Source organism: Mixophyes fleayi, chromosome 2, assembly GCF_038048845.1.
Source record: "Mixophyes fleayi isolate aMixFle1 chromosome 2, aMixFle1.hap1, whole genome shotgun sequence".
In the NCBI taxonomy this organism is placed as follows: domain Eukaryota; kingdom Metazoa; phylum Chordata; class Amphibia; order Anura; family Limnodynastidae; genus Mixophyes; species Mixophyes fleayi.
The window spans coordinates 89,217,775-89,231,782 of NC_134403.1; the positions used below are offsets into that span (position 1 = coordinate 89,217,775).

The 14,008-nt window shown below is 41.5% G+C and overlaps 1 protein-coding gene across 5 annotated transcripts in view; it reads left to right on the plus strand.

The window, feature by feature from the left end:
* The first annotated feature begins 1,647 nt into the window (after positions 1 to 1,647).
* The window catches only part of ITGA7 (integrin subunit alpha 7), a 139,272-nt gene continuing 126,911 nt past the window's right edge, over positions 1,648 to 14,008 (plus strand). For 2 of the 5 annotated variants that reach the window (XM_075199610.1, XM_075199606.1), the window contains exon 1: positions 1,649 to 2,251. In XM_075199610.1, coding sequence (XP_075055711.1) covers positions 2,073 to 2,251 — 179 coding nt within the window. In that variant the 5' untranslated portion in view covers positions 1,649 to 2,072. Of the gene's footprint in view, positions 2,252 to 14,008 lie in introns of all 5 variants that reach the window. The other 3 variants (XM_075199605.1, XM_075199608.1, XM_075199607.1) reach the window with 2 other exon arrangements.

The window sequence follows — 14,008 nt, forward strand, 5'->3', positions numbered from 1 at the left end:
TTTTTTTTCTAAAATCCCTGTTTTTTTCTAAAATGACATAATTTGGCTCTTTTCTTGTTTCTACATTATTATTAACCTCAATAACATTAATTTCCAGTCATTTCCAGTCAATTTCTTTCAAGTGACAAGAACACTGCTACCCCTCCTTTTTCTGTATGAGCAATGGCACTGAGCAATGGCACTGGAAACAGGAGAGTGACAAGAACACTTCTACCCCTGGTTCTGTGTGAGCAATGGCACTGAGCAATGTCACTGGAGACTGGAGAGAGACAAGAACACTGCTACCCATGTTTCTGTGTGAGCAATGGCACTGGATCTCCTGGGAAGGGAGGTACTTATGGAATCCAAAACCCGCGAGATCCGACAATGCAACAATGACGTTTTGCCTCGATTCAGGTCCGAGGACACTCGAAAGTACCGAGCCAGCTTGCGAGCCTTTTCAGATCCTCTAAGTTCGGGTGGGTTTGGTTTTCAGAAAACCGAGCCCAAGCATCTCTAGTGAACACCTAGTGAACAAGGGTGGTATGAGACAAATAATGTCCTCATAGGCTTTGTCCCCTCTACCTGATAAAATAAATTCCATCATCAAGCTCTAGCTCATATTCGTGAACTGAGCTGATGCATCACCATATGCATTGACTTTCCCACTTGACCAAAACTGCATCATCAAGCCCCAGCCATTGTCTCTGCAGAGGAAACTGCAAAAAAGTGCTGTAACTCTTCTCAATCAGATGCAATTTAAGTGTATAATTGTTAGTAAATATAGTGAAACAATCAGATACAGTAAGGAATAAACGAAATCCCTGTAGGGACTATGGCTTACAGCCAGGGCCGGTGCTAGGGTCCATGGCGCCCTAGGCATTTTGTCAAAATCGGCGCCCCCCCCCCCGCAAAAATCGGTGGCCCTCCTCCCTCTTCACCCCGTCTTTCCTTACCTTGCCTCACCACCGCCGCCTCTCTGCTCCGTCTCCTCCCCTCCACTCACTGACACTGTCGGGCCGTGATGATGCTGTCACGGCCCGACAGTCAGTGAGTGGAGGGGAGGAGACGGAGCAGAGAGGTGGCGGAGGTGAGCAATAGCCTCTTCCCCCCTCCCCGTGGATGTATCTGAATGCTGTGCGGCAGCCGTGACAGGTATGGTCAGCGGTCGCCTCACAGTTTTAAAGTAATTTTCATTCTGTGGCGCCCTTCAGAGCCCGGCGCCCTAGGCAAGTGCCTAACCTTGCCTAATGGGAGCGCCGGGCCTGCTTACAGCACGTTTTGCACAGTTTATTGTATAACAGTTTTCATAATTGCCCCCATTGTTTAACTATGGGAAGAAAGGACACCCTCCTGCAATGCTTTTGTGGGCTTTCACTTATGAACAGACTGTTTAATGACATCCCCTAGAGAAATGAAATTTGAACATATTTCATTAACCATATACATTTTTTTCTAGCGTATTGTAGATTCTATTATAACTATGTAGAAAAATCAGTGTTCAGTGTTTCTTTATATCTATACGTAGTTGATGCCCCCCAAACTTTTTGCCAGTAGCAGCTTCCTAATTTTGCCTCTAGGTACATCCCTGATTTGCGCCAGGCACTCGGATAATAGCAGCCAGCAGGACACTGAGCCGCATGACGGTAATGCAGCATGCATTACTGGTGTTACCACTGACTGACTGCAATCCAGACAGCGCGCCCTATGCAGGACAGACGTGTGAAGTCATATCGTCTGTGACATCAGCGCTATCTTGTAAGGAGCTCTGATGACTACTTGGAAGTGACACCAGTGAGGAGGTGGGAGTCGGCTCCCGTGTCTTCATCCACCTGCTCCATCCTCACCCCCCTCCTCTGCCTGGAATCCTCTGCTCTGGCACACAAGGGGGTTTGTCCTGCTTGAAAGCAGCGCTCCGCCTGGTCACAACTTCACTCCCTGCCTTATCTCCGTGTCTGTGTGACAGCAGCGGGCAAGACTTGGGAGGTGCAGTTGTCCAAGTGACCTTGCACAGGACTCTGCCGGTGTTGGAAGGAAGGGAAGCCCTGTTCTTGTCCATCTACTACCTCCACACCCTCAGCAGAATCTGCAGCATGCCTGCAGCATGGGGAGCGCTGATCTGCCTCTCCTATCTAAGCTTTATTTCTAGGGACAGAGTCAGTGGCTTTAATCTGGATGTGACACACACGTTGATCAAGGATGGAGACAAAGGCAGTTTATTTGGATTCTCCGTAGCCCTTCACAAGCAGCTCAATCCGGAACCCATGAGCTGGTGAGTACATCAACCTGTCTTCTTTGGCACATCAAAGTTTTTCAATTACAAAAGGGTCAGTTGGATCTTTTTTTTTTTACTATTGGATATGTCACTGGGACAGTAATTAATCATTACCACAAGAGACGCAACACAGCCTGTGTAATCACCCCGTTCTATGGTACATATAGAAGCTGCAAGAACAAATACATTCTCAGTGTGACATGACACAGTTCCGTTAATGTCGTTATTACTTTAGGCAAGTATGTTCAGAAAATTCCCTTTCTCACCAAAATATACCCTTTATCAGTGCCAAAAACTGCTCACCTTCTCCCCTTCTCTGGTTTATTTTAGTGCTGTGGTGTTTAGAAATAGAGTTTCAGTCAAATGCACAAGAGAATAATTTGAACTTATCAACTTAATTTTAACATGTATGATTTTCACTGGTAAATTAACAATTGATTGTGGGACAAGGGATTATTGGCATGGTTCTCAGGAAACTATTAATTATTTAGTTTCTGAAGGATTGTGATGTAAGAGTAATGATCTGGCTAAAGGAGCTCTGATCTTGGTATGTATTGGTCTATGTGAGAGATGGAGTGTATTGTACAATAGATATATTCACATAGGAGGAAGGTCTCTGAAGATAACCGTAAAAATGGAAAAAATGCGTTAGCTTTCCTTTATTTTGGCCACGTTGGAAAGTCCACAGAAATTATGTCTGGGTCACTGTGAGGCCACTTGTTCAAAAACCAGTTGCGTTTTTGTACTGCAAAGGTTCTTAGTCATTTTTCTTCCGGGGTCCAGATTATGGACATGAATAAGTTTTGCAACCTATGGTTCATTTTTAATAGAAACATAAATGCTTTGTTTGCTATGTACAATTTAGGTGTATAATTGTTAGTAAATATAGTGAAACAATAATTTTAAAATATGATTAATAACCAGCTTGCATAGAGAGTGTTTGACCATATGTACGGTAAAAACAGGTACCACTCAGTGTTTTTAAAAATGGGTACCAGACACTCACAATATAGGTAAAGCCTGCTGTGGTCCTATCTTTCTCTTTTCACAAGTAATAAAGGAATAAGGTCCAGTGAGTATATGTATGGTAGCACCTTGTTTTTTTTTAAGTGTATGTTCACTGTAAATGTGTTCTATGTCATGTGTTCCATTCCTCAGCAGTTACTGTGTATGTCCTGTTCCCAAGGAGAGCTTTCAGTAGCCAGAGAGGGATGAGGGTTCCTTTACACCAAGGGGTTTAGACAAAGGCTTTTATGGATTCATCTGATTTCCAACCATTAACTGTGCTATTGTCCCAGTTTTTACCCCTGTTTATCTTTATGGTTCTACTCCCAGACTTAGCAGAGCAGATAAGGGGAGTCAGGGTGGGCACATAGCCCTCAGCACATCCCCTAGCGATAAGGGTGCCCAATAGCGGCCCTAACTTCGGAAACTTGAATCTAGCTGGACCAATGGAGGTGTGGGAAATGCCCCCCCTCTATAAAGTGATACATTGGACACAAGCGAGATTCTGTCTGGAGTTTTTGGTTCCCAGAAACCCATGTTAGGGGTGGGCTAGCGTAAGCCTAAAACAGACCAAGCTTGCTGGAGTGAGCATGCCAAATGCACAAAGTCTTGGCTTTACATCTGATTGGCTGGTAGGAAAACAATACAGTTGGGAAGAGAAAGAATATGTGAACTGGGGCACTCAGAGAGCAAAAGGAACAAATATTCATAAAACTTTCATCCTCTATTAGATATCAAGACAATTAGCGAAATATTAAAACAAAAACACAAAATGAAATAATGAATGTACTGGAATTAATGTACACATACTGTTAAAACTAGCAACAAAATGCTAGACTGTGCCATTTTTGGGTTACAATCTTAAAAGTCAGTGAATATTGTGTTGGTTGTAATAGATTTTATTTAATATATAGGTAACGAATTTGTAACAGCCAATCATCTATTTTCATAACGTAGATTGATGCCTCTTTTCAAATGCAAGTCATCTCTTTTACTTGCAAAGTAATGAGATCTAATTAGTGGGGAAGATCTTATAAAGTGTTAACTAATGATGTCACTGCAATGTGAATAAAGAGGTATTGTGCCACATTAGCTACTAATGTCAATAAAAAACCCCACTATTGCTTAAAGTCTCCCTCTCAAAAAATTGCCTATTCAGTTTGGATAATAATATTGTTACACTCAGAAAATATTATGCTGATTATACCGCTGTTGCATCTGATGTCTGACATGCGGAATCATAGCTGAGAATGTCTATATCATTAGTGAGTGATATCATACTTAGAGACTTGTAGTGGATTAATACGATGACTACAAGTCTAGTTAGGCATCTCAAGCCTATCTCGTGAGGTAACTTAAGGTAGTGCCAAGTTAGTATCTATAAACCACTATGCTACTTAAAGTCTCCCTCTCAATAACTTTCCTATTCATTTAAGATAATAATCTTGTTACGCTTGGAAAATATAGCGCTGATTACACCGTTGTAGCATCTGATGCCTGACATGCGGAATCATAGCTGAGAATATCTATATCATTAGTGAGTAATATCATGCTCAGAGACTTGAAATGGATGAATACGCTAACTACAAGTTTGGTTAGGCATCTCAAGCATATCTCGCGAGATAACTTAAGGTAATACTGAATTTGTATCTAGTTATTTAAATCGCTAATCTGATCTGTAGCTAAATATTCAATTAGAGTAGAGGCACCCAGGCACAGAAACGCCAACGCGCGTTTCGCTAATGAGCTTTTTCACAGGCAAAAGGCTGGTAGGAAAGCAGGGGAGGTGTGAGCCCCAGATTCATTGGGCCTGAATACTGGAAGAAAGTGCCTGCTGGTGTTCACAGATCCAGCAGCACAATTTTGTGGTGGGCAGATACTGCCTGAATAAACTCTTTATTTTTACTTAGCTTCTGCCTGAGCTGTGATTTCATAATTGTACAGAGGAACCAAGATCCCCTATCTTCACAGTCCCTAGCAAGAGGTGTAGCCGGGCTGGGTGGCCAGTCAATAATATACTTAGAGGACATCTGCCTAGTTAAGACCTGGAACAATCCTCTCCCCCTGGATATCATCACACTCACTTACAAAACATTATTGGGGAATGAATAACATACCCAAGTTCCGTAGTGGAATGCATAACATAACCATTGAAGGCAAAGCACTTCTTGATATCAGAATCAAAGTGTACAACTATCTTGCTCTGACAAGATATGGCATGTAAACCATATGGATGGACAGTGTGCTGAAACAATGACTTATCTTCAAAACAATGTGCAGTATGCTTGATTAGTGTTCTTAGGTTTGAGTTTGCAATCCTTACAAAGATACATGGCCAAACGTTATTTTAATAAAATAACCTGCTCAGCAGCAAAGACTGATTCATTATTATTTTCAAAGCAAAAAAATTGTACTTTGGAAAAACCATGTTGCACTGCAGAAGGGGAACACATTTAAAATGTTTGGACAATTTAGATTAGTTTGATGTAGGACCTTTGCAATTATCACTATAGATGATATAAATGGTTTACCTGAAAGCTCCATTTGAATAAGTGATTGTCAGGTTCACCAGTTCATCATTCATTTCCACTGTGAGGATTGTTTAGATGTGAATCCACACTGACTTAACCTGATCACGTTTTTAGCATTTTTCCAACAAGAATTAAGTATTTGCTACTCCAGGTCTAAGCAGCCTGTACTCCTTGCATGTTGATATTTCAAAAATCTGTTGCAACCATATGATAAATAGATGCACGTAACACATATACGTAATGTATACTGCTTATAGAGTGACAGATATCAGGCTAGTGATGTCAGAATATTTAAAGTAAACTTATTGAAGTTTAACTTTTTACATAGCAGTCACTATGAGTTGACGCTATGATTCTCTATAAACATTTATCTTCCAGCTATTCAGTGTAGTGCAGGGTGAGGAGATTGTTATAATGGGACCAGGCAAAAGATATGTGTGGAGAGGACAGGATATGGTGCTAGTCATATAATTCCGTTGTTGGTTTGTTCACTTTGCCTGATCCATTCATTCACATGCAAGTTATGTATAGTACATATGTGAGAGTATATACATCAGCGGTTCCCAAAGTGTGCGCCGCGGCTCCCTGGGGTGCCGAGGCACTGTCACAAGGGTGCCGCGAACGCCCTCCAAAAAAAGAAGGAAAGAAAAAAAACAAAAAACAAACTTACCCATCCAGTGCCTGGATCCTCCTCACTGCTCTCACTGACTGCCGGGCGTGACGTCATCACGTCCGACAGTGTCAGTGAGAAGCAGCAGCAGAGAGGACAGAAGACAGCGGAACATGAAGAAAGAAGGTAAGTAAAGGGACAGAGAGAGACATGCTGAAGAACGGTCAACGAGAACTCAAGACTGATTGTTTGATAATCTATTTAGATGCACCTATAACCTGTAGCAGCCATTTAGTGTAGTGATTCAACAACCATGAAACTGTAGCCTATCAATGTACGGTCAACTGTTTTACTTGTGAATATTTTGCCGTCTCGTGCTTCAGTAGTGTCAAAACTTCCTAGTAAAATCGACAGGCGGCAGTCTCATAAATCAACCAATAAAACGATTGCCTCCACTGTTCATAGGAGTCATATGAAATCTACTGTACATGTGCCTATCACAAACAATGTCAGAACCATGTTCAACAGAGTGCAATGGGTGGACCAAACATACACTACAGTCTTTAAAGGCTTACTTAACATTTGAAATAAAAAAGAAACAGGATTGTGGAAAAAGAAAGCAACAGCCGCTACAAGATGGCACTTCCCATGTAATGTGAAGGAGCTAGCAATAATACCTGCTGAAGAATCTGTGCAGAGGGGGAAGGTTTTAAAAACAAAACAAAAAAAAGTGCACTTTTGCAACAGTTACAATTATTGTGCTGGAGGAAGACGTTAAATTAAGTTTGTTTCATGTTTGAACTGAGGTGATCTGGTGCTCAATTTTGTCTGCACTGCACCACACACTAGTGTCAATTACACATCACGTCTGTGGTAAACACCTGTGTATTCAAGGGGGGGGGGGGCAGTAGACCTCTGGTGTTGGTTGCCCGTCCCCACCAGTAAACCCGGGCACCAATGAGCACTTGAAAGGGGGGACAGAGAGATGCTGAAGGGGGGGGACAGAAAGAGATGCTGAAGGGGGGGACAGAAAGAGATGCTGAAGGGGGGGGGGGGGGCAGTGAGATGCTGAAGGGGGGGACAGTGAGATGTTGAAGGGGGGGAACAGAGTGAGAGCAGGCGAAGAGGGGGCACAGAGTGAGAGCAGACGAAGAGGGGGATACAGGGTGTGAGATGGCGAAGAGGGGGACACAGGGTGTGAGATGGCGAAGGGGATACAGAGTGATATGATGAAGGGGTACAATGTGATGGTGAAGGGGTCTAAATACATCTTACGTCATTTTGACGTAACTACTTAAAAAACGTGACTATCGGGGAATTATTTTTGCTTAGAGGTGCCGTGGAAAAATTATGGTGACCCTAGGGGTGCCTCGAACTGAGAAAGTTTGGGAACCACTGATATACATCTCAAAGTCGTTTTTATGAAAGTAAGTTCTATCTAGATGAGACTCTGAAATAAACTGTAGTAACTTTTTCAAATAATACCAACACGTTTGATGTATGAATGTTTGTTTCATATGGAGGTGATTTTTTTTGGAGGACCTTGTTCCCACTGGCCTCTACTCTCCGCACATCACATGCAGCCCTGTCTTCACTTACACAGTCACAAAATTGGATGGGTCATTGTCTCTCACAAGATGAGATAATCTACTGAAATACTCTGTGTTGCTGTGCACGTTCCAACGAGCTAACCGGTTAGAGAATGCTTTTCACCTACACACTTCAAAACTTGGGGCACAGACAGATAAGGGATGAAGAATGATAACACAAATATGCTATAATCCTAGTGAAGCCATAAAACAGTACATGTAAGAAAGCATGGCTGTATCAGCCAAGTTTCTGTAATGTTCCATTTGCTTACCCTGGCCTATGTAATCTACAGTAAATTCTCAGACAAGAATCAAGTAGATGAAATGGGAGCTGCCCTTTTAAAGGAAAGTGTTTTCCACATGTCTTTTACTGAATGCAGCAATAGAGCTTTGGATTTATCGAAAATGGCAACATATTTGAAATGCTGAGCGCATAGAGAATACCAAGTTCCTGGTAAGGGTGAATATCTTGTTTTAGTCTATACTATAAACCATTGAGCTTTGTTAACATACTGTACGCTATCTATATATATATAGTGCACCAGGAACCTCCCCTGCCGGTATGAAAACCTATAAACTATGTAGTCATACTGATAAGACAGTTGTTTAATGTCTATAAAGAGGATTAGGTGTATCAGAATAAATGAAATCATTTGCAAAACATCTTTATTTTAGAACATTGTTAGTGTGGTGTATTGTCAGACTCAGTGGTTTAACAACAGGAGTAGCAGCAGTAGCAATCTCATGGGGATTGATGGGGTTGGTTGTGACCCCAGTATGTTACACAAGGTTAGAGCTGGTTGCATTTTTCCCTCTTTGGCAACTGAGGACTCGCCAGCAAAGTCTGTTTAGCAGTTATATTAGGCTTTCTAAAGGGTATCCTCTGTGCGATGACATCACTGCTCAGCACTCCTGGAGGTATATTTACTAAACTGCGGGTGTGAAAAAGTGGAGATGTTACCTATAGGAACCAATCAGATTCTAGCTGTTATTTTGTAGAATGTACTAAATGATAGCTAGAATCTGATTGGTTGCTATAGGCAACATCTCCACTTGTCCAAATGCGCAGTTTAGTAAATATACCCCCTGGAATTCAGAACTAGAGTGTCTCTTATACCTATTAAAGAGGCCGTGCTTCCATATAACCAAGGGACCCAAGCTTAGATTCTGTACCAATTGCCTATAGCTACGTCACTGATCAAAATAATACATCTGTAGATATGGCAATTTTTTTCGTGAAGAACATTGATTTGGTTTCATCTGTACATATATTACAGTCATAATAGTTCCTGGCCCACTTCAAGCTTCTGATTTCAAGAACAACTCTCTGATGCATTGATTTAGCAACATCCCGGAACCAATTAGCTGCTAAACAGTTACTCATGTACAGTGTATACTGAATAGGAAGCCAGGGGTAAGATCAGAGGGTACAAGCCGGTTATAATTTCGTACAAAGACTCCTGGTGATGAACATGCACTTCAGTAAATTAAGTAAAAGCCAAATGTAGTCAATAGTGCAGACAGTGTTTTCCATTAATATTACTCATGGTGACATGAGCGAAACTGTATGTGCTGCATGCTGACTTCAGTATACCTTTTAGTCTAACAATATAAATATCATTAGTGGAAATGGAACCCAGAATAGGTCAGCACGCTGACTATGTTACTATGTCTGTACTGGCGACACAGTGTGTTGCTGTCCAGCTGTCTGAAAGTGAGCTCTGAAAAAATGCACCTTTAATATGCTTCTCTATTGAAAGCCACAGAAAGGTTAAAGAGCATTAATATTAAAGGGCATCTTGCTAAATCTTTGCTCATATTGCTGTAAATACACTACAGTATATTTTGTACAACTCTCCTTGCTTAAGAAACCAAAGGTCATTCTTCTTCACGTCTGAGAGATAATTAATAAAGCCAAGCATGTGTAATAGTATTTTTCATGATAAATTGACCACTGAGGGTTCTGTTCTATTGGAATGTATGACTGATATTTAATTTAACATTGCCCATGGAAGCTACAAGGCAGCTCTGATACATGTTAAATCATGCAAACAGGCAGCAAAATAAGGCTCCCTGCGAATAGAAATTCTGAATTGTATGTTGTATGGAGCAATTATAGACAAGAATAATTTAAACAAACCCTGCATATAAATAATGCATATGTTCCTTCTAAATGTGTGTATTCATAATATTATGTCTTGAGATTATAAAGGCAAACCATAAACATTGATTAGCTTCATGACATAGAATTGTTTTGTCTTCAGCATGGAAGGTTCTTTTAAACAGCTTGCCTGTTGAAACATTATCATTGTCTGTTCTCTGGTATTTTGTTGTTGAATGTGCAGATCATTTTGGGGTTGATTTATTAAAGGGTGAAAAATCCTGTTTTTTCCAGTTCACTATATACAACAAAAGGTTGCTGTCAGTGATGTATATATATATATATTTACCTTCTTTTACGGGAGGTGATGTGACAGGTTCATAGGGGGGCGTAGTGATGCCATTGTGATATTCATGGCATTGCATAGTGGGCAGCGAGGCTTTTTGACACAATCACGTCATTACACCCTGCCTCCACCAAGATCCGGGATGATGCGTACTCTTCCTGGAGTCCGGGATGACTCCCCAAAATTCGTGAACTTCCCAAAAAATATGGGAGAGCAAACAAGTATGATATATATATGTGTGTGACGTTTTCTACTGTAAAATACTAGTAATAGTGTAGGTTGTTCTTTTGAACAAAATTTAAAAATAGAAAGCCATCGTAATTATGTATTCCTTAACGCTAATAAGTGGTTGAAGTGGGCTTTTATACAGTGGTATTCCATACCGCCATTTCTCCTACTGCCTTCATTGTAAACCTATCAAATTATATTCACTCATATTTTCCATACTGCCACTTCTAAATTGCCACTTCCACCACTGATGCTAATCATGAAGTTAAGCAGGGGCTCCCTGGCAAATGTTACCCTGGGAGGGGCTATTGGTGGGGGCTACTAGGAACATTTTAAAAGGCAAAAATGAAGGCAGTTCAGTGATTCCCCAAACCTATCCTGTAACTGCAAAACACTGTTTCAGCAAACTATCAATATAATTGCTAGTTTGTTGAAGTTCCCAAATAATATTTATAGCTACTGCAAGAAAGATACAGCACAATTAGCATTATCATTAAAGTTTAATGTTCATATAGGTGATTGCCAAAATTGTAATTATTTATTTACATGGACTGGACTACAGTGCAGAAAATGCATTATTATGTATAGTGGTATTGGCTCACACTGTGGGGTTGTACACTGGTGGGCGCCACAGAATTAAAATTACTTTAAAACTGCGGCGGCCGCTCACCATACCTTCCATGCCGCCGCACAGCTTCAGATAAATCCACGGGGAGGGGGGAGGAGGGGCTATGAATCGTCACCGCCGCCCTCCCCTCCAACAGCTGATGGGGCGCTCCGTCTCCTCCCCGTCTCCTCCCCTCCACTCACTGACTGTCGGGCGTGACATCATCATCACGGCCCGACAGTGTCAGTAAGGGACGGGACCCGGCAGAGAGGAGCAGCTTTATGGAGCCAAGTTAAGGTAAGACGGGGTGGGGGGGGGGGGGCAGATTTTGAATGTGTGCCTAGGGCGCCAAGGACCCTAGCACCGGCCCTGGTTGTACAGCATATTCTGTGTATAATGAAGTGACCAGTAAATGTATTTGTGCAGAGATCATGGGATGGATTTCACATGTTTGGTTTGATGAGGAGTTATACTTATCTTTATTGTAATAATAAGGGTTGCGGTAATGTTATCTGTTTAGTCAACTTTGTTCCTGTCTAGCTTTGGGAATGTTATAATAAAACATAACCATTACATTCTGTATACCATTCCTTAACGCCACAAGTACTAGATACAGCGATATCACCTTCCTGTAATTGATAAAAATGAATTCTTTTCCATTATATTTCTAAACCCAATATCCAGGATTGTGCATGCAACTAAAGTTAAAGAAATGTACAAATTGGTTGTAAGTACAGCTTTGTTCACTCATTAAACATTGAGGGCCTGATTCATCTTCACATGCTTTCCGCATGCTCAGAAACGGACCTTACGCCAATGAACACAATTGCATACAGTTCATGTCCGCATGCAAATGACACCACTGCCTTTGACTTGGAGGGCGGAACGGGAATGGAAAGGGCAAATAAATGTAGGCAATGTACAGTGGGTGTGCCGAGGGCATGCAGTACAGTACGCATCAAGAACATCCTGATTTACATACTTATGTGTAAGGGAAACAGTGCGCATCAAGGTATCTTTAACACGCAGCCAACTGGCAGAAACTTGGCTGCATGTTAAAGATACCTTGATGCGCACTGTTTCCCTTACTAAATTCAAGTGAATTTTATCTGTTGTTCATTAAATGTTTTATACTGGAATACTACACTATTGGGGAACCTTTGTCTTTTCTTGTCTTCCACATCTATATGAATTACATGTTGGATCCTGTGAAAACATATGAGAATATACCGAACGATCACTTGGATTTTCTCAGACGATCTAGAGAGACTGAACATTGGGACTGTTAGCATTTTACACTGTGACTATGAACAATTTTATTATGCTCCGTATGCTGTGATTCATGCATGTTTAATTTATGTTTTGATACTCAGAAACCTATGATTCCACTACCTCCCCTTTTGCGCCTTATTCTAATTTTCTGTGTTATTTATTGCAATTTTGGAAGTTAAGTAAGTATTTCCAAGAGAATTGGGCTGCATTCCCTACCCCCTTCCCCCCTCACATTGGAGCGCAGGAAGGACACTTTATCTCATTGTATACATAGTAACATAGTTGATGAGGTTGAAAAAAGACACCTGTCCATCAAGTTCAACCTAGTTTGGATCTACTGCGATCCATCACTTATATTTGAAATTGATCCAGAGTAAGCAATCGCCAATCTGTTTCAATTATGAAAATCCCCCCAGACTCAATATTGCAGTCCTATTTTTACCCTATATTCACTACTATCCTTCATTTTAATTAATGGTCGTATCCCTGGGTACACTTTTCCGCTAAAAATTTGTCTAACTCTTTATTAAACATATCTATTGAATCTGCCTTCACAACCTTCCCTGGCAGTGAATTCCATATCTTTACTGCCCTTACTGTAAAGAACCCCTTCCTTTGCTGGTTGTGAAACATCTTCTCCTCTAACCTAAGGGGGTGATCGCGAGTCTTGTGTATAGTCCTTGGGGTAAAAAGTTCCCATGAAAGTTTTCTGTATAGATTCTTGTTTGGGCTTGCAGAAGAGTACAGAGAGGGCCTTGGGAGCTAATGGACTGGCATTCAACGGTCTTCCTCAACTCCAGCCTTCATGGCTGGTGCACCCCCTGCACCTGCAGTAGTTCCACCACTACTAGTAAACTTTGTGTTTGCCGGTAGCCGCTTTTAGTAAATAAAGTTTTAGAATGGCGGTGGTGAGAGGGGTGGAGGCCCATCAATATTTTGCTATGTGCCCATTATTTTCTAGTTACACCCCTGCCAGTTACACACCAACTAACGTGTACTTAATATGTATCCACATTTGCATGGCTGATCCGGCAGCACTAGATCTTGCAGAATTAAGAACATCCACTCCTATCCAATATGTGTTTTTTGCCAGGAGGTCTTTCGTGCAGACTCCCCCAGGCTGCGACTATCCCTACTTGGGGTCCCTGAGGCATCATACCCCCTCCCACTAAACATTTATTATTCCCAGCAGGATGGAAGTATGACATGCACTACGCTCTGTCACAAATATCTCTAAGAGAGGACTGTGTCAGTGTGTGAGAACGCCTGTATGCCTGAGAAACTAGCTGTGCATGTAATGTGATACGTGGGATAGTGATATAGAAAATGATTTGCGACTGTCCAGTGTATTAGTAGTTCCATGTTTTGCTTCTCTCATTTACACAGAGTACAGAACATAATGTCACACCACTGCCACTGTGCAATCTGCCTGTCATGGATAATGGAACAACATGCAATGTGCACC